At 36.6% G+C, this 18,363-nt stretch overlaps 4 protein-coding genes across 4 annotated transcripts; all 4 read left to right on the top strand.

The window, feature by feature from the left end:
* Nucleotides 1-2,833: 2,833 nt before the first annotated feature.
* LOC127247916 (tetrahydroberberine oxidase-like) lies at nt 2,834-4,810 on the top strand. Its single transcript, XM_051270003.1, has one exon. The coding sequence runs from the start codon at nt 2,903-2,905 to the stop codon at nt 4,532-4,534; it is 1,632 nt and encodes a 543-aa protein (XP_051125960.1). The 5' UTR covers nt 2,834-2,902; the 3' UTR covers nt 4,535-4,810.
* Nucleotides 4,811-7,461: 2,651 nt separating this feature from the next.
* Nucleotides 7,462-9,303, top strand: LOC127247754 (berberine bridge enzyme-like 8). The gene has a single exon (XM_051269743.1). The coding sequence runs from the start codon at nt 7,511-7,513 to the stop codon at nt 9,110-9,112; it is 1,602 nt and encodes a 533-aa protein (XP_051125700.1). The 5' UTR covers nt 7,462-7,510; the 3' UTR covers nt 9,113-9,303.
* Nucleotides 9,304-11,265: 1,962 nt separating this feature from the next.
* LOC127247597 (berberine bridge enzyme-like 21) lies at nt 11,266-13,080 on the top strand. The gene has a single exon (XM_051269520.1). It carries the CDS (start codon nt 11,363-11,365, stop codon nt 12,968-12,970), a length of 1,608 nt encoding a protein of 535 aa, XP_051125477.1. The 5' UTR covers nt 11,266-11,362; the 3' UTR covers nt 12,971-13,080.
* A 3,156-nt stretch (nt 13,081-16,236) lies between these two features.
* On the top strand, nt 16,237-18,120 carry LOC127248071 (berberine bridge enzyme-like 21). The gene has a single exon (XM_051270231.1). The coding sequence runs from the start codon at nt 16,300-16,302 to the stop codon at nt 17,947-17,949; it is 1,650 nt and encodes a 549-aa protein (XP_051126188.1). The 5' UTR covers nt 16,237-16,299; the 3' UTR covers nt 17,950-18,120.
* The last annotated feature ends 243 nt before the right edge of the window (nt 18,121-18,363 follow it).

The following is an 18,363-nucleotide window of genomic DNA, read 5'->3' as shown; positions in this document are numbered from 1 at the left end:
GATAATTTTGTAAAATTGTGGGGAGTTAGTTACAAAAATAAAAATAAGATTATTATTATTTTATAACGAACGAAAATGACGAAATAAAACTATTGTTTTATAAGAGAGCGAATACATTATTATAATACTCTCGAACAGTTTTAATATTTTTCATTGTAATCGGTGCTTTATTAAAAAAAGTTAATTGAAATTTATTTTATTCTCTCTTATAAAAAATTAAATATATTTATATACATTTAAAATTAGTATAATCATAAAACTGTTTTTATATTAATAATAGGTAAAATGGCACAAAACCTATTTCTGATTTCATAAAATTGAGCCAAATTTTCTATACTTCCAAAACTGCGTTGAACTCCATCGTGGTTTCATAAGCTCTGCGTCTACCCCATCGGCGGTCCTTATTTAACGGTATTTGACCTAAATGAGCCAAACTGTGAATAAATTTTAAAATCTCAATTTCTAAACCCAAAATTATAAATATATTTATTATTTTTACGTTAAATAAGGACCGCCCAGGGGTTAGACGCAAAGTTTATGAAACCATAAGGGAGTTTGACGCAATTTTAAAAGTATGGGAGATTTGGCGCGTGATGACTCCAAATATGAGCATATTCCTCGCTTCACAAAACTACGTATTAATTGATTTTTTGTATAAGAACTATCACAATAACTTATTTATAGCGTACTTTATTGATCTATCTCGCTTAGAATGATCCAGAGTTGGTTTGTTGAGATTATTGACAATTTTCGCATTTTTTAGCGGTGTTTTGATCCAAAAAAGCTAAGACAGACGAAACAAGCGATAGTCATTCCCGCTCACAAGCGATGACTCCATCGCCGTGAAAAGATAAGGCAAGAGAGGCAAGCGGCAGTTTTCACCGCTCACAAGCAACAGTCTCCAGCACTCGGGCCAGCGACCAGATACCAACCGCAGTAAAGCGACGGCAACTCAACTCAAATATTTTCAAAGTGTCCAAACTGCAGCGGTACAACCATTCCACTACCGGTCGGCACAAGCAAGCCCGTTTAACTACGCTGATGCCCTCCAATCATCCGGCAAGCGATGAAGATCGGCCTATTTATCTTGAAACATTGTACTATCAAAAAGAAACTCCGAGACAAAGTATTGTCTTGACCATGACTTGAGGCATGATCATCACAATTTATTTCGGTCATTATATCATAAGCATGTTTGTTATAATATATTATTTGATTTGTCCGTCTTTAAAATTTATATTTATCTTTATAAATATAAGGATAAATTACTCATTTCGTCTGCCTCTAAACATCGTTATGTTTAATATTAAAATTATTTTTATATTTGTATAATTTATTTATTTTTAGTCTTTAGAGCCAGACAAATATATTATTATATATTTGTTTCAAAACACTCTTAAGAGTAGAAATTATTTCGTAATCTACTAAAATATAATAATTAAGAGCATGTCATTGTTATAAAAATGTCACAAGTCCATAATATGTGCCTAAAAAATATAAGACTGTATTGACACAAAATTGTTGCAAAATCTGAGAATGGTATAATAATATTGAAAAATATTCTATAATATCACATCGACATGCATTTATTTCAAAATGTTCTTCTACAATTTATTGGAAGATGTGTAAGAATAGTTATTATCAAATTTTTTTATAAATATATCGATCAATAATATTTTGTATCTCGCCCTCCACCTATTGATTAGATTGAATTGACTAAATTTTAATATCTGGCTTCGCCATAAATGATCTACTTATTTTGGAATTATAATGAACGGCGGACTAACTTGCCATGCTAATATGTTTTAAAACCAAAACTCAAATAACATCACATTTTAAATTTATATTTAATAAATATGTATATTATATTATAATTCAATCAATAATCAAATAATGTGTTATTTCAAATACTAGTAAAAAATGATTTTCTTACAACAATCTTAATTACCTATTAGCAAAACAAGAATGCTAATTTTTCTGTTGAAAGTGGAATGTGAATACATGCATCCAACTTTGAATATTCAATGCTAAATTTTCTATTACGGCTTTTGTTGTGTGTCGTATTCCTATTATTTATACTGCAGAGTCGCACGCCAAATGAAATTTGGTGGTTGGTTTTATATATTTTTTTAAATTATTGTCGGCCCTATGGACTAATATTATATATAGTATAATAATAAATTGTCATTTTATTATTTGATTCGCCCTTTTAAAAATACTTCTAAAAGATAATACTCCAACTCAAAATATTTTTTTTTATTATTTTGATTGGTTTCACTCTAAATTTTATTTTAAAGTATTTTTTTTATTTTAATAAAAATAATTATATATATACCAAAATATCTTTGAACTTTTATTTAAATTACAATGTAACTATTTTATATCCAGTTATTTTCTTTATATAAAGTGAATGGCAAATTATGCAGGAACAATAATCCATAAGCCTATGATTTAGACCAGTGATGATAGTTTGCAGGTTGCCTTCAAAATTTTACTCAAAAACATAATGAGGTGAGGTCCGTGTCATAGAAAAATACCCGGTTGGTCAAAAAAGAACAGAATAAAATACTACACTAGAATATACAGACAATTAGTGAGTCTCGCATCAAAAGCGACACTAGGGAAATACTAAACAATGCCATGGACCAGAAGAAACAGACAATTCAACGCAAGATAGATAGATAGTCAATATTGTACATCACAATATATAGATAGTGTTCTTCGTTTATCATTCTTCTTTCTGTGAAATATAATTAATTAATTGATTAATTAAGCATACTTTGTCTGAAAAACACCTACCTATAAATACAGTTCAAGAAGATGCCACTCTCACTCTATCTCATCCCAAAATCATCATCCATAGCTAGCTAGATCGATCCATCGATCATCCATTCCGCCATTAATGGAGGCATTAAGCTTTCCATTTCGAAAACTCCCCATCTTCCTCTCTCTATCCATTCTTCTTCTCCTCTGCAACTTCCCCTCAGCCCATTGCCATGACTTCCTCCATTGCCTCTCCTCTGGAAACCATTCCACAGTTTCCAGGGTCGTCGTCTACACACCCTCCAATCCATCTTACACTCCCGTCCTCAATTCCTCCCTGAGGAACTTCAGATTCACAGACCCCTCCACCCCAAAACCCCTCTTCATCGTCACCCCCACCCACGAGTCTCAAATCCAGGCCGTCATCCGCTGCTCCGTCAAGCTCCGGCTGCAAATCAGGACACGAAGCGGCGGCCATGACTACGAAGGAGTTTCCTCGTGGGCTACAGCTCCCCAGCCATTCATCATCCTCGACCTCGTAAACATGAGCCATATTTCAATCAACGCTCGAAAGAAGACAGCCTGGGCTCAGTCAGGGGCAACAATCGGACAAATCTATTACAAACTCAGCCAGATCAGCAGAACCCTCGCATTCCCCGCCGGCGTCTGCCCCACAGTCGGCGTCGGCGGCCACTTCAGCGGCGGCGGCTACGGAACATTGCTCAGAAAATTCGGCCTGGCGGCTGACAACATCATCGACGCCCGAATCATCACCGTCGACGGAAAAATCCTCGACAGGAAATCCATGGGGGAGGACCTGTTTTGGGCCATCAGGGGCGGCGGCGGCGCCAGCTTCGGTGTAATAACCGCCTGGAAGCTGAAATTGGTGACCGTACCCAAAATCGTCACCGTATTCTCCGTCGGCAGGACCATCGAAGAAAATGCTACCAAGATCTTCCATAAATGGCAATCTGTCGCCCCCAATTTCCCGAAAGAACTACTCGTCCCTGTAGCCATCTTACAGGCGAATTCGACAACCCGGCCCGGAAAGAAAACAGTGATGCTAATCTTCAATGCCGTCTTCCTCGGCCGGGCCGCGAACCTCGTAAAATTGTTGTCCGAAAGACTCCCCGAATTAGGCCTGAAAAGATCCGACTGTCGGGAAGTGAGCTGGATTCAATCAGCCCTGTTCATGAGTGCATATCCTATCGAAACACCTCCGGCGATCTTCGAAAGCCGAGACCCGTTGCTGAAGTTCTACTTCAAGGGGAAGAGCGATTACGTGCAGGAACCGATTCCCGAACACGGCCTGGAAGGATTATGGAAGCTAATGTTAGAAGACGAAGCCGAATTGGCGCAAGTGATCCCGGTCCCGTACGGTGGAAGAATGGCGGAGATATCCGAATCCGCACTTCCATTCCCTCACCGGGCGGGGAACTTGTACAAATTCCAGCACATCGTGTTCTGGAACGAGCCCGGCGAGGAGGCCTCGAAAAGGCATATAGATTGGATGAGGAGATTGTACGAGTACTTGACCCCTTACGTGTCCAAGTCTCCGAGAGCCGGGTACATTAATTATAGGGATCTTGATCTCGGAGTCAACGACGTCCAAGGGAACACGAGCTATGCCAAAGCTAGTGTTTGGGGATTGAAGTACTTCAACAAAAATTTTCGAAAATTGGTTGAGGTGAAAACTAGGGTCGATCCCACAGACTTTTTCAGAAACGAGCAAAGTATTCCGCCGTTTCTATCGGTAAAAGCAGCTAATTGATTAAGAGTGCCCGATCCGATCCGGCCCCAACTTGGTGATGGGGCGGGAGGGAGCTTACACACAATTAGATTTGTTTTGGGACAATAATATTGATCAAGATAGGATATATGTTCTAGCTCTTCTTGTGTTGTAAGAATTGTTTGCTATTTTGTTTGCAAATTATTTCTATCAATAAGGGGTAGACAGTTAGGATTGGAATGTAATATGCACCGATGGAGCTGTAACTAGTGTTGCATTGTTTTTTAAACAATAAAACTAATTAGCATTTTATTTGAAGTTATCTGTATAGTTAGTGTGATTATTATAAGATTATTTTAAAAGTGAATTAATTGAAAGAAGATCGTAATAATAAAAAAGTACATATAGAAATAAATAAGAAATAAGACAAAGTATGGGTAGATCTGAATCAGAATAGATTTGACCGTTTTTTCATTTTAGATTATTGTTTAAATTCGTATTTGAATTAGAAGCATTTTGTTGGGCCATTTCTAAGAAAATAAATTCATATAAAACATTACAAGTGGATATCAATAAATATATATTTATAAAATGCATTACATTAAATTAAATTCTTACACAATTGTCCGATGGCCCAGTGATGTGTGAGATAAATTTTTGATCGTAGATTTAAACCAAAATATTTATTATTTATTAAAATATATAATTGTTTTTAACTATATATAGAGTTTGGTTGATGAATAGGAGTACGATTAAATATAATTATAAGAATTAATAAAGTAATTATAAAACTAAATGTGAATAATTATATACGTAGTTTTTTTTTTTAAAAAAAAAAAACCAATAACGTTTATATTTTTTCAAAAATAAAATGAAATATTGTCATTATAAATAAATTGGTACCTCATTACAATTTTAAATGGGCTAAGAACATTAGTATGAATATTGAACTCCAATTTGCTTTGTCAAGAGGCCCGACTGATTGGGCCCACAGGAGCAACAAAGCAAGCCCAGCAGAAGGGAGTTTATAGCCCAAAATGACTCACCATTACTTGCAAAAGTACCCAATCAAAGCACTAAATATTTTATTTTATTTTATTTTATTTAAAAAACTAAATATTTGAAACCGTGCCGGGCACATAACTAACTATGATGTACTGTCCAGAAAAAGCCATATAGTCCAGCCCAAATAAAATAGGTAAAATGGTGAGTAATGAGTATGCGTATGAATATAAATATTGAATTGATCATGTTATCAATGATTTCCGTCAATGCCACATCAGCAGGTGGCCGGTCAATATTTAGTGTTGCTGATGTGTCATCACTCGTCAGCCACACATCCCGGCCCAAAATTCTGCCACATCACACTACAGGTCACAAAACTCCTATTTAACGTACACAATTGGGTTTTCATTTTATAGAAAATTTATATTCTTGGATCAATAATACGTGTATATATGCCCTTGGTCGTGGCTAGACATAAACTATAGACAATATATTTATTTTGTTGATTTTTATAGTTATTTTATTTGATGTGGAGTTTCGAATTTGTTTAAGTGATAAAAAATATGCTACATCAGCATATCATGTCACAAGAATTCTAACTTGACGTACAACCGCGTTACATCTAGCTAGATAATTGTAATAATATTCATCGAGTTGATGTTGTAGATTCTTATATTCTTAAAATAATAATAATAATAATAATAATAATAATAATAATAATAATAATAATAATAATAATAATAATAGTAATCGCTAGCCAAAAAATATAGACATGATATTTTGTTGATTTTTGTGGTTTTTTTTGTCGTGGAAGTTTTGATTTCTTGTGTTAACTTGATGGAGACAATTATTTTAAAAAATTTATATGCTTAGTTATTTATATATCTACAAATGGGCCATTCATATAATATTGTCAGCAGATATGATCTTTTGAAGAAACTTCTTTGTTTTTTTTTTCTTTGGTGCTCCATCTTCACAACTTGTCAATTAGTGTACCTTTTATATAAAATCAAATTTGATGCAACTTCTGTTTCAAATCGAAAAGTTATTTAATTGTCCAATAATGGACGATATATCGAAGTCAAACATATACACATTCATTTTCCCACTGCCTGCATGTCATTTTCGATTATAAAAAAATATATAAATGTCAACTCACTCTGCTAATTCGATTGGATCCAATTATCGAATAGTTCGTCTAATTTATTTCTCTCCCCAATCGTGCATAGTTAATTACACCAGCAATATTCTTGACCAGACAACACATCATTATTCAACTCTACCAATAATATTATAGAAATTAATGAGATCAGAATTAATCCACAGCAGCCCGCTTATATATAATTTAATAAAAGTCATCCCTAATAAACCCTATTATCTTCGAATCAGATCAGAGATTAATTATTCCACGTATTTAATATTAACTGTTATAGGATAGCATTTATTTTTCGTCAAATCTGCCTGCCTAGCTAATTAACCAGGAATAATCACGTCCAGGCAGGCAATAGATAGGCTGCATGGAATCCAGCCAGCCAATTTCACACTAATGTCCTCATATTGCAAAATATCCTAAAATTATCCCTCTAGGTCTAGGCTACAACAGCATGCTGGATCGTATGTTGTTACAAATTCAAGAAACTAGGCAACAGCGTAACAGTGCATGCCATCCCGCACCATTGCTGACAAAATGTTATAAACCGCACGTGGCATTTTATATGATTAGTGAAGAAAATTGTATGTCTATATAACCTACGTATAATGATAACAATTATTATAATGGAGTCAATGTCAATGGGTGATTACGTTACCGTTCTTACATGACATCTTTGAAACTTTCGCGGTCAAATTCTAGATGGTTTAATTAATTTATTTTATTTTATTATACTAATCAATTATTAAATACGAAAGTGTTACGTTTGTGTGTCTACCCTAAGACATGTCAGTAGGATCTCTAGCTCTCTATATAAATCCCATGAATCTCTTCAATCACAGCATCCCTCAGAATTGAGAAAAATGAAAATGAAAATGTCGTCACCAAGAATTGCTGCTAATATATTTGCTTCCTTCTTCTTATTCTTCATCTTCCTTTTCCTTTCTGTGTCGTCTGCCGATTCCAGTTCTTCGTCATCCCACCAGGCGTTCATCCAGTGCCTGAGAAGGAATTCCGATCCCTCCAGTCCGATCTCTGCGGTTCTCTACAGTTCCGACAATTCCTCCTACTCATCTGTTCTGCAACAATACATTCGGAACCTGCGGTTCAATGAAACGACCACGCCCAAACCACGCCTCATCATTACTGCCACGCACGTTTCCCACATTCAGGCATCCATCGTCTGCGCCAAACGACACCGTTTCTTAATGAAAATCCGCAGCGGCGGACATGACTACGAGGCTGTCTCGTACACCTCACAAAACCCTAATTTTTTCGTTCTGGATATGTTCAATTTCAGAAAGGTTAATGTCAGCCTAGAGGACGAGACTGCCTGGGTCGGAGCCGGGGCGACTCTCGGCGAAGTCTACTACGGAATCGCACAAAAAAGCAACGTCCATGGCTACCCCGCCGGAGTCTGCCCCACAGTCGGCGTCGGCGGCCACATCAGCGGCGGCGGATACGGCAACATGATGCGCAAATACGGCCTGACTGTAGATAACGTCGTCGACGCAGAAATCGTCGATGTGAGAGGAAGAATCCTCGACAGGAAATCCATGGGAGAAGATCTTTTCTGGGCGATCACCGGCGGCGGAGCCTCCAGCTTCGGTGTCGCCCTTTCTTACAAGATCAAGCTTGTCCGAGTTCCTTCGGTAGTAACGGTTTTCAGAGTTCCAAGAAATTACAACCAGAACTTAACCGATCTGGTTCACCGCTACCAGCAAGTCGCCGACAAGCTACCTGAAGATTTATTCGTCAGGCTAACACTGTCCGTCGTCAATGGCACCAACCGGGGCACGTTCAACTCACTGTTCCTCGGAAACTCCGAACAGCTCCTGTCCATCATGAACCAGAGCTTCCCCGAACTGGGAATAACCCGATCGGACTGCACCGAAATGAGCTGGATTCAATCGGTACTCTTCTGGACAAATTTGGGACAGACGAGTGAACTCCTTACTAGAGTTCCTCCGACCGTCGATTACCTGAAGAGGAAATCCGATTTCTTACAGAAACCCATGCCGAAAGAAGGGATAGAGATGATTCTCCAGACAATGGTAGAACTCCGAACTCCACAGCTGACCTTCAACCCCATGGGGGGCCGCATGGCGGAGATTCCGGCGTCGGAGAAACCGTACCCGCATCGGGCCGGGAACATTGCGAAGCTTCAGTACGCGACGAACTGGAACGAGACCGGAGTGGCGGCTGCAAACAGGTATTTGAATCTGACAAGGAGGCTGTATGATTCTATGACGCCGTACGTTTCGATGTCTCCGAGGCAGGCTTTTCTCAACTACAGGGATTTGGACATCGGAATCAACAGCAATGGTCCCAACAGTTACCAGGAAGGGAGGGTTTATGGCGTCAAGTATTTCGAGGGAAACTTCGACAGGCTCGTGAGGATCAAGACCCGAGTTGATCCTGATAACTTCTTCAGGAACGAGCAAAGCATCCCTGTCTTGCCCTAGAAATATATATGGCCATCAGCTGCTGTAGATGTCGACAGCATTTTTTTTTTTTTTATTTTTTAAAACTTAGTTATAAAATGTTATTGGAATATATAATATGCTTTTATACTTACATCATGTATGATTAGGCATTGTTTGCCTTTACGTTTTAATTTATTTGTTGTTATTTAATTTCCAAGTAATAAATGTTAACATCATTTAAGTAAATTAAACGTATGGGTCTATATCCCTGTGTAGTGTCTTATTGATTGCGTGTGTACGATACAGTGCCAAGTGGGGTTTACACAATATTGCACGATATATATATAAGTGCACTACTGTAATATGTCGTACGTATTAACTTATCATATCAAAATACTGAATAGTATGACCAGGTCCAGATTAATATAATGAATTGTCCAATATTCATATAATTAAATGATTAACCCTTCTCCTCATCCAAAAAAAAAAAATTGAAAAATCCCTTCTAGTTTATTTGACTAGAATCAATTTTAGGTTTGCAAACTCTCCAAGTTATCATTTTTTCTATTTCCAATATTGAAGTTTATAGTTGCAGGGCATTGTTATTAACCAGGAAATTAGTATATAAACTATATATCAGATAAATAACATTTCGACTAATTTTTCTTGAAAAAAAACTTTTGGTTAAATACCATTAATAGAGGGTGTGTGTGTGTGTGTATACTTCACGGAATTCAATCGTCATGTAAATTCCCGAATATTTAATTATTTAAAAATATATACATAAAGAAATAGTTACAAATCAAACTTCAAAATACAGTTTATTTTGCTGAGGCCCACAGGCCTATTGGATCACACTTTGGGCTTATCAAATATGTAACAAATGTAGGATGGGATGTAATAATCCATTGACCCCGGAGAAGATCTAGCAGTATTATGTATATATTTCAATAATATGTTAAAAATAATTATAATTAAAAAATGTATATTAATTATTTAAATCACATAAAAATTTATAATTTTATTATTTCTACTTAATTGATATTTTCGCAAAGCACAAACTCATTTTGATACCAAAATATTTGTGATATTAAATTTATATATATTAGGGTCTGGAAATTAATTTACAGGGCCACTTGGAGTTTCCACCGAAAAGTTTTTGGCCAGACGGAGCTGAGCTGCTCGGTTTCCTAATCAATCATATTCAAAATTAATTTCTGATTTGAAAATGTATTTAATACGAATAAACAACATTTTGATTTTTCCACTGCTCTACTTTTCTTTTTAACGAATAACGAATATTTCCATCATCGAAACATCTACATATAAATGTATACTTAAATAAGATAGCAAACTATTTCCAAAAAAATTAAACATAAATACATTATTATATATTAATTAGATAAATATTGTCCAATCTAAATTACAAGCTGGAGTAGCAAAGTATGACCGGAACTCCATCCAATTGCTGCCGCGGTCTAAGTCAACGCCAATTCCTGCGTTATTATCTCCGTGACGAATTGTATAATTATGCATCACGCTTCAAATTTTAATTTAATTATATGCAAAGTCTTCCACTGCTACTACGTGCCCATCTTCTCGTACGAAATGAGCTTATTATGTACTGTAATGTAATCCTCAGTTTGAAATACTATTATACAAATAAATAATTTGTTCGATGTTTTTCTAATCATTGCACACGTAACATTACCCAGATAAGAAAAGAAAGATATAAAATTCAAATTGGTCCCCTTGTAATTGTAAGTCCTGTGGCGTTGTACGTACTTTGTCTGACCATTTCAACATAAATCTAAAATAAAACACGTTCACTTGTTTGACCAATCTACGTGTAAAAAAAAGGCTCCTAGTCTAGTCTAGATACCCTTCTCTTCCAACAATTCATTCCATTTGTAATCCATGTGCACATTTAATACTTACTGCAATAAAATTTTAATTCAAGTGAAATAAATTTGAATAGTTCTATTGAAAACATACAAAACCATCAAAATCATAAATAGCAAAATAGTAAAAACAATTTTGCCGACTATTAGTAATGGCCAAAAGTCTGGTGTATGGAATTGTATTATAATCCACGTGGTAAACTAAAAAAGTCCTTCGAAAACGCGACATTAGGCGGTTTTCCAGTTGAAAACCATAATTTGGCCCACCCACTTCGTCCCTCTCCTTCTTCCTCTGCAAATTGTGTAACTATATTTATAAATAATGTGACGGGCAGTGGCAATGGTAAAAGGAAATTAGGGCTCTGAGGAATCAGACCCGGATTAAGATATGAAGACATCCATTCTTGTCCTGCTTTGTTTGCTCAATGCTTTTGTGTTTGCAACTGCAGCGGTTGATTACAGCGCCGTCGTGCAGTGCTTGGCGGAGAGCGAAATTCCGCAGGCAGAAATTTCGAGGATAGTTTACAGGCCTAATGACGCGTCATTCGATACTGTTCTGTTGTCTTTGATCAGAAACCGCCGGTTTAACGTGTCCACCACGCGCCGGCCCAGTGCCATCGTGGCGCCGACGGCGGTGGGGCAGATCAGCGCCGCCGTGCTCTGCGCGAAGAAGTTGGGCGTCCAGCTCAAGATCCGCAGCGGCGGACACGACTACGAGGGAATCTCGTATGTCAGCGATGTGCCGTTCGTGGTGTTGGATTTGTTCAATTTCCGGTCGATCGACGTCGATATTTCCGACGAGTCGGCGTGGGTGCAGGCCGGGGCGTTCATCGGAGAGCTCTACTATAGAATTTGGGAGAAAAGCAAGGTCCACGGATTCCCCGCCGGCGTTTGCCCCACCGTCGGCATCGGCGGCCATATCAGCGGCGCCGGCTACGGGAACATGCTGAGAAAGCACGGCCTCACCGTCGACCACGTCATCGACGCACAAATCGTCGACGCCGGCGGTAGAGTTCTCGACAGGAAAGCAATGGGGGAGGATCTTTTCTGGGCGATTCGCGGCGGCGGCGGCGCCAGCTTCGGCGTCATCGTGGCGTATAAAATAAAGCTTGTCCCGGTTCCGGCGGTGGTGACCGTTTTCCGGCTCGAAAAATACATTGACCAGAAGGCGACGGAAGCGGTCTACCAGTACCAGCAAATCGCCGACAAGATCGACCACGACCTGTTCATCAGGGTTCTTCTCCAGCCGGTGACCCGAAACAGAGCAAGAACCGTCCGGGCGACGTTCATCGGAATGTTCCTCGGAGATGCTTCCAGGCTCCTTCCGATAACCACTTCCGAATTCCCGATTCTGAACTTGACGCGACCCGACTGCCTCGAAATGTCGTGGATTCAGTCAGTCCTATGGTGGGACAACAACGTCAACATCTCATCAACTCCCCCATCTGTCCTCCTCGACAGAAACCTCAACTCTGCAAACTTCCTGAAACGGAAATCCGACTACGTCAAAACCCCGTTATCCATTCCCGACCTGCAATCGCTCTTCACTAAAATGGCGGAGATCGGGAGAGTGGGATTAGTGTTCAACTCCTACGGCGGAAGAATGAGTGAGATTCCTGAATCGGCGACGCCGTTCCCCCACCGCGCCGGCAACATCTTCAAGATTCAATACTCGATGAACTGGAACGAAGAAGGAGAGGCGGCCGACAGAAATTACACGAATCAGATCCGGGAGCTGTACAGATTCATGACTCCGTACGTGTCGAAGAATCCGAGGGAGTCGTACCTGAATTACAGGGACTTGGACATAGGGACGACGGACAACGGCAAGAACAGTTACAGAGAGGGGGAGGTGTACGGTAGGAAGTATTTCAAGGGTAATTTCGACAGGCTGGTGAAAATCAAGACAGAGGTTGACCCGGAAAACGTGTTCAGGAACGAGCAGAGCATTCCGGTCCGGCAGCCCTTTCGTGGCCGTAAGTCGAGGAGGGCATAAACCATCAGTATTTAATGCACGAACCCTTATCCTTGTTATTACTTTATGCTGTGTGCTATTTCATTTATGGCTGTAATTTCTACAACACATAATACACTTCATTTAGGACATTCGGATATACATACATACGTAGTGACATAATTCGTAGTGACGCTGAAGCAGCGTGTGGCGTCGAATTTGTCCACGACATACTTGCGAGGTCCCGGGACAATCGATCCCTGACAAGTCTGAGTTGGCATATGTAGAGCCCACATACTATAAGTGTTATACTTTCTAACATTGTTTGTTCCACATCTCAATTTTAAATCCGTAAAAAAATATACGCTTCTGCCATTTTTTATTTTTATTTGTTTCCAAACAAATATATCATTTTTTTATTTAGTAATTATACTATTTATTTAAAATAATAAATACTTTTATAGTTTATACCTTATTACATAAACACTAATATTAAAAAAAATATATGTGTAAAAAACATACTCTTTTTTCGAATTACATTTTTTTTTAAGAGAAAAAATCAATTTTGGTCCCAATATAAAAAAAACTCATCAATTTTAGTCTTAATATAAACAATTTTAATCAATTTTGGTCCAATTATAAACAATTTAAATCGTTTTTTGTCCCACGGTTAAAAAAATTAACAGAAATTGCTGACGTAGACATGACGGAGGTGACGCGGCGGTTGACCTAGAAAGTACACGGCCATTTACAATTATACACGGCCATGTAACAACATGGCCATATATATTTCAGTGTATAATTATAATTATACATGGTCGTGTTAGTTACACGGTCATCTACATTTCTATTTTAGTTTAAATTTTTATTTTTTTATTATATTTTTTTAAAAAAAAAATTATTTTGAATTTAAAATAGTTGATATAATTAAAATGGACAAAATCAATAGTAATTATAATATAATTAAAATTTATCAATTTTAATTCAAATATAAAAATTTATAAGATATATTCTTTTGAAAGGTTTTGTCTAAAATTTTATTATTCCTAAAAAAAATTTTCTTACAAACATCCAATTACACAACTATTTTTTAATTTTGTATATTATAGTAGTATTAAAAATTAATTTATTATTTCAATACATTGATTTAATTTGATGTTTGTAAGAAAATTTTTTTGCTAAATAGTAGAATTTTAGACAAAATCTTCCAAAAGAATATATTCGATAAATACTTATATTTGAACTAAAATTGATATATTTTAATTATATTATGATTATTATTGATTTTTTTTTTCCATTTTAACTATATCAACTATTATAAATTCAAAAAAATAATTAAAAAAAAATATAAGAAGAAATTAAAATTTTAGACCGAAACAGAAAGGTGCACGGCCGTGTAGAATTATACATGGCAGTGTAATAACATGACTATGTATAATTATACACTGAAATATACATGGCCTTGTAACAACATGACCGTGTATAATTATACATGGCCGTGTAACAACATGACCATGTATAATTGTACATGGTCGTGTACTTTCCAGGTCAACTTCCACGTCACCTCCGTCATGTCCAAGTCAGTAATTTTCATTATTTTTTTAACGGTTGGACCAAAATTGATCGAAATTGTTTATAATTGGACCAAAATTGATAAATTTTGATTATATTGGAACTAAAATTGATCGAGTTTTTATATTGAGACCAAAATTGATAAATTTTTGTTATATTGAGACCAAAATTGATAAAAAAAATTTTATATTGACACTAAAATTGATCAATTTTAGTTATATTGAGACCAAAATTGATTTTTATTTTTTTAATTATTTTTTAAATTTTAATATGTTCGGAAATACTAATAATATTTATACATTGGGCCGAGCAACGAGTACTATATATGGCTCAGCTAGAAGATAAGGCCCATAAATAATATACCAGGTCCAGGACCAGGTTGCGTTTAAATATAATACGAACTTGTAATTTTCCCAAAATTTGCTTTGCATATAATTTATTATTATTATTATTATTCATAATGAGAACGAATTACCACATAATTTGAAATAGCTGGGAAGAAATACTTAAAATACCAGCTATTTCTATTTTTAGCTAGCATAAAATTGCAATATCTTGATTTTATTGAATATTTCCAACTTGAACAATTGATATGAATGTTAATTTTCAACTGCCAAAAAATAATATAATAATTTCATATGATATTCAACAAAATAAAATAGTACTACTATTATAAAATATATATATATATAGTTATTGAGTGGTAAATAAAATGAATTAAGAAGTAAATATAGTAATAATAATTATAATATTATTGTATTTATTAAAATTACTCATGTAATTTGTAGGTAAAAAATATTATAAGATATATAGCAGTATACGTAAGAGTATTTATATTACTATGGTAAATTAAAATAAAAAGTGGAATGAAATATATTTGTGTAATAAATTTAAATTAATATAATATATATTAAAAATCTGATTATAGTGTTTTCTTAATTTCATTTTTCATCATGCATCTGAAAATATATATATACTAATACTTATTCTTATAAAATTTTATATCAAAATAATTACTTAAACTAAAATTCAGATAACTCACTCAAATCATATATATGTTAATTCGTTTATTAATACTTATTTATTTTCACATTGAGAGATAAATTATAATTCTACTAATAGTTAGATATTTCTAATTCAAAAGTATATTTGTGAAATTTCAAGTAATAAGTCAAAACAAACAATTTAATTCACAGGTCAAAATTATTGATTTTATTTCTTATTTTATTGCATATGATGTTATTTCCGTAAATTATGCTATCCATGATTAAAAAAATAATAAAATATAATTTTATTACAAAGTATATTTATTTTTAAGATGATTTTTTCAGTATTTTATTTGTAATAAGGTGTTAAAAATAGTATAATAATATTTTATTTTTTAATATAATATTAAATATTTAATAAAATAATTACTTGTAATTAGATAATCCAAAAATAGAAATATGTAGTATAAGTTTAGATGAATGGATAAGTATTATCTTTGAGTTGTAGTTCTTGTAATAATTTTAAGATTTAAGATTTTATTAATTATATTTACTCATTTTAATTTTAGTAATTATATTAATGATAATTTCTTAATTACGAATAATTAGTAGTATACTTATTTTTATTAAAAAAAAAAAAAAGGAAAAGGATAGTCTAACTATGACCAGACCGACTAGTTGTGTGATCTACAGAGACAATGGAAACATCATCGTATTTATAACCTTAAACCGATCGCACAGTATATATATTCCGACAGACTTGTAATACATCGCACTCGATCTGGACAAACAGGAACCGATAAATTCAAAATTATGTCTTCCCCCTTGGAAAATTTTCTGAGTCTGCTCCTTCTGTGCGCCATCATCAATTGCTCTATGGCGGCTCCGGGCTCCGACTACGACGCCTTCGTCAAATGTTTCTCCGCCGGCGCCGGCGATGCTTCTAAAATTGTCTTCGCACCTCAAAACCCCAACTTCACTTCTGTCTTAGACGACTACGCAAGAAACCCACGTTTCAAGACTCCCCAAACCCCAAAACCCTCCTTCATTGTAACCCCTCTTACAATATCCCAAATCCAAAAAACCGTCGTCTGCGCAAAGAAACTGCGGCTGCTGCTCAAAATCCGCAGCGGCGGACACGACTACGAGGGGATCTCGTACGTCTCGAATGTCCCCTTCGTTATCCTCGATCTGTTCAATTTTAGGACAGTTAATGTCAGCATCCAAGACGGGACGGCGTGGGTGCAATCGGGGGCGACGCTTGGGGAGCTCTATTACAGGATCTGGGAGAAGAGCAAGGTCCATGGATTCCCCGGCGGCGTGGGGGCGACGGTCGGCGTCGGCGGGCACATCAGCGGCGGCGGTTACGGGAACCTGATGCGTAAATACGGTCTCAGTGTGGACCACGTGGTCGACGCGCAAATTATGGATGTCAACGGGAGACTTTTGGACAGGAAGGCGATGGGTGAAGACCTGTTTTGGGCAATCAACGGCGGAGGCGGCGCCAGTTTCGGAGTTGTCGTGGCGTACAAGATTAAGCTCGTCCCTGTCCCGCCGGTGGTCTCTGTTTTCAAAGTCTCGAGGACCATTGAGGAGAATGCAACCGACATCGTTTTCCGGTGGCAGTTTATTGCAGACAAGGTCGACGAGAATTTGTTCATCAGGCTTCTTGTCGGATCGGCGACCAAAACAGGTGCCAAAGTTGAATCAGACAAGACCGTTAAAGTGCGATTTGTTGGCCAGTTTCTTGGCAATGCCAAACAGCTTATGTCAGTAATGAAATCGCAGTTCCCCGAGCTGCAACTAAAGAAAGAAGACGTTCTGGAAATGAGCTGGATTCAGTCTGTGCTATTCTGGGACAACAAAAATGGCTCGTCTGAAACCACACTTCTCGATCGAAAATCGAAAGCCGACAACTCCTTCAAGAGAAAATCAGATTACCTGAAATCCCCAATTCCCAAACAGGGCCTATCAGGCCTGTTCAAATTGATCATCCAGCTCGGTAAAGCGGGAATGGCAATCAATGCCTACGGCGGACAAATGGCTAAGATCCCCGCAACGGCCACGCCATTCCCTCACCGGGCCGGAAACATATTCAAGATCCAATATTTCGTAAATTGGAAAGAGCCAGGGCCCGAGGCAGACAAGAAGTACGTCGACCAGACAAGAGCCCTGTATCGTTACATGACTCCTTTTGTGTCCAAGAATCCGAGAGAAGCATACCTGAATTACCGGGACCTGGACATTGGCATCTCGAGCAATGGCAAGAATGCATATAATGAAGGGAAGGTGTATGGACTCAAGTATTTCAAGGACAACTTTGACAGATTGGTGAAGGTGAAGACTGCCGTTGATCCTGAGAACTTTTTCAGGAATGAGCAAAGCATTCCGCCATTGAAATCCAATAAATGGGAACTAACTGAATATGATCACGATGAAGATGAAGAAGAATGGTACGATTGATCCTGAAGGGTATTAGCCTATTACAAATCTGATGTGATTATTCAAGAACCAATCTTTATATTTGTAATAAGTATTGCATAATAAGGGAGCCAGTTTACATGTCAGAGATTCTTGTACACAAAAATTTTCCAAAGTCTCAACTATTAGATTACAGATCCTCTATTTCCTGTCCTTCTCTGGAGATGAATTAGTAACATTGCTATTTCCTTTTCGACAATGGTGGTTGTCAAGTTTGACCAATTTAATTAAAACGTGTACTGAACATATACCAGAAGGAGTGACAGAGTGGGATAGAATAGAATGATGATTGCAGAAAAAGACCAAATAATTGTTAGGTAATTATCCATTCATCCATACTGTCATCATTGCACAACATACGTCAAAATCTTCTTCGCATCTTCTAGATTACTCAAC

The sequence above is a fragment of the Andrographis paniculata genome, unplaced genomic scaffold (assembly GCF_009805555.1).
Source record: "Andrographis paniculata isolate CXL003 unplaced genomic scaffold, ASM980555v1 Contig32END, whole genome shotgun sequence".
Taxonomy (NCBI): Eukaryota; Viridiplantae; Streptophyta; class Magnoliopsida; order Lamiales; family Acanthaceae; genus Andrographis; species Andrographis paniculata.
This window is presented reverse-complemented; position numbering and strand designations above follow the sequence as displayed.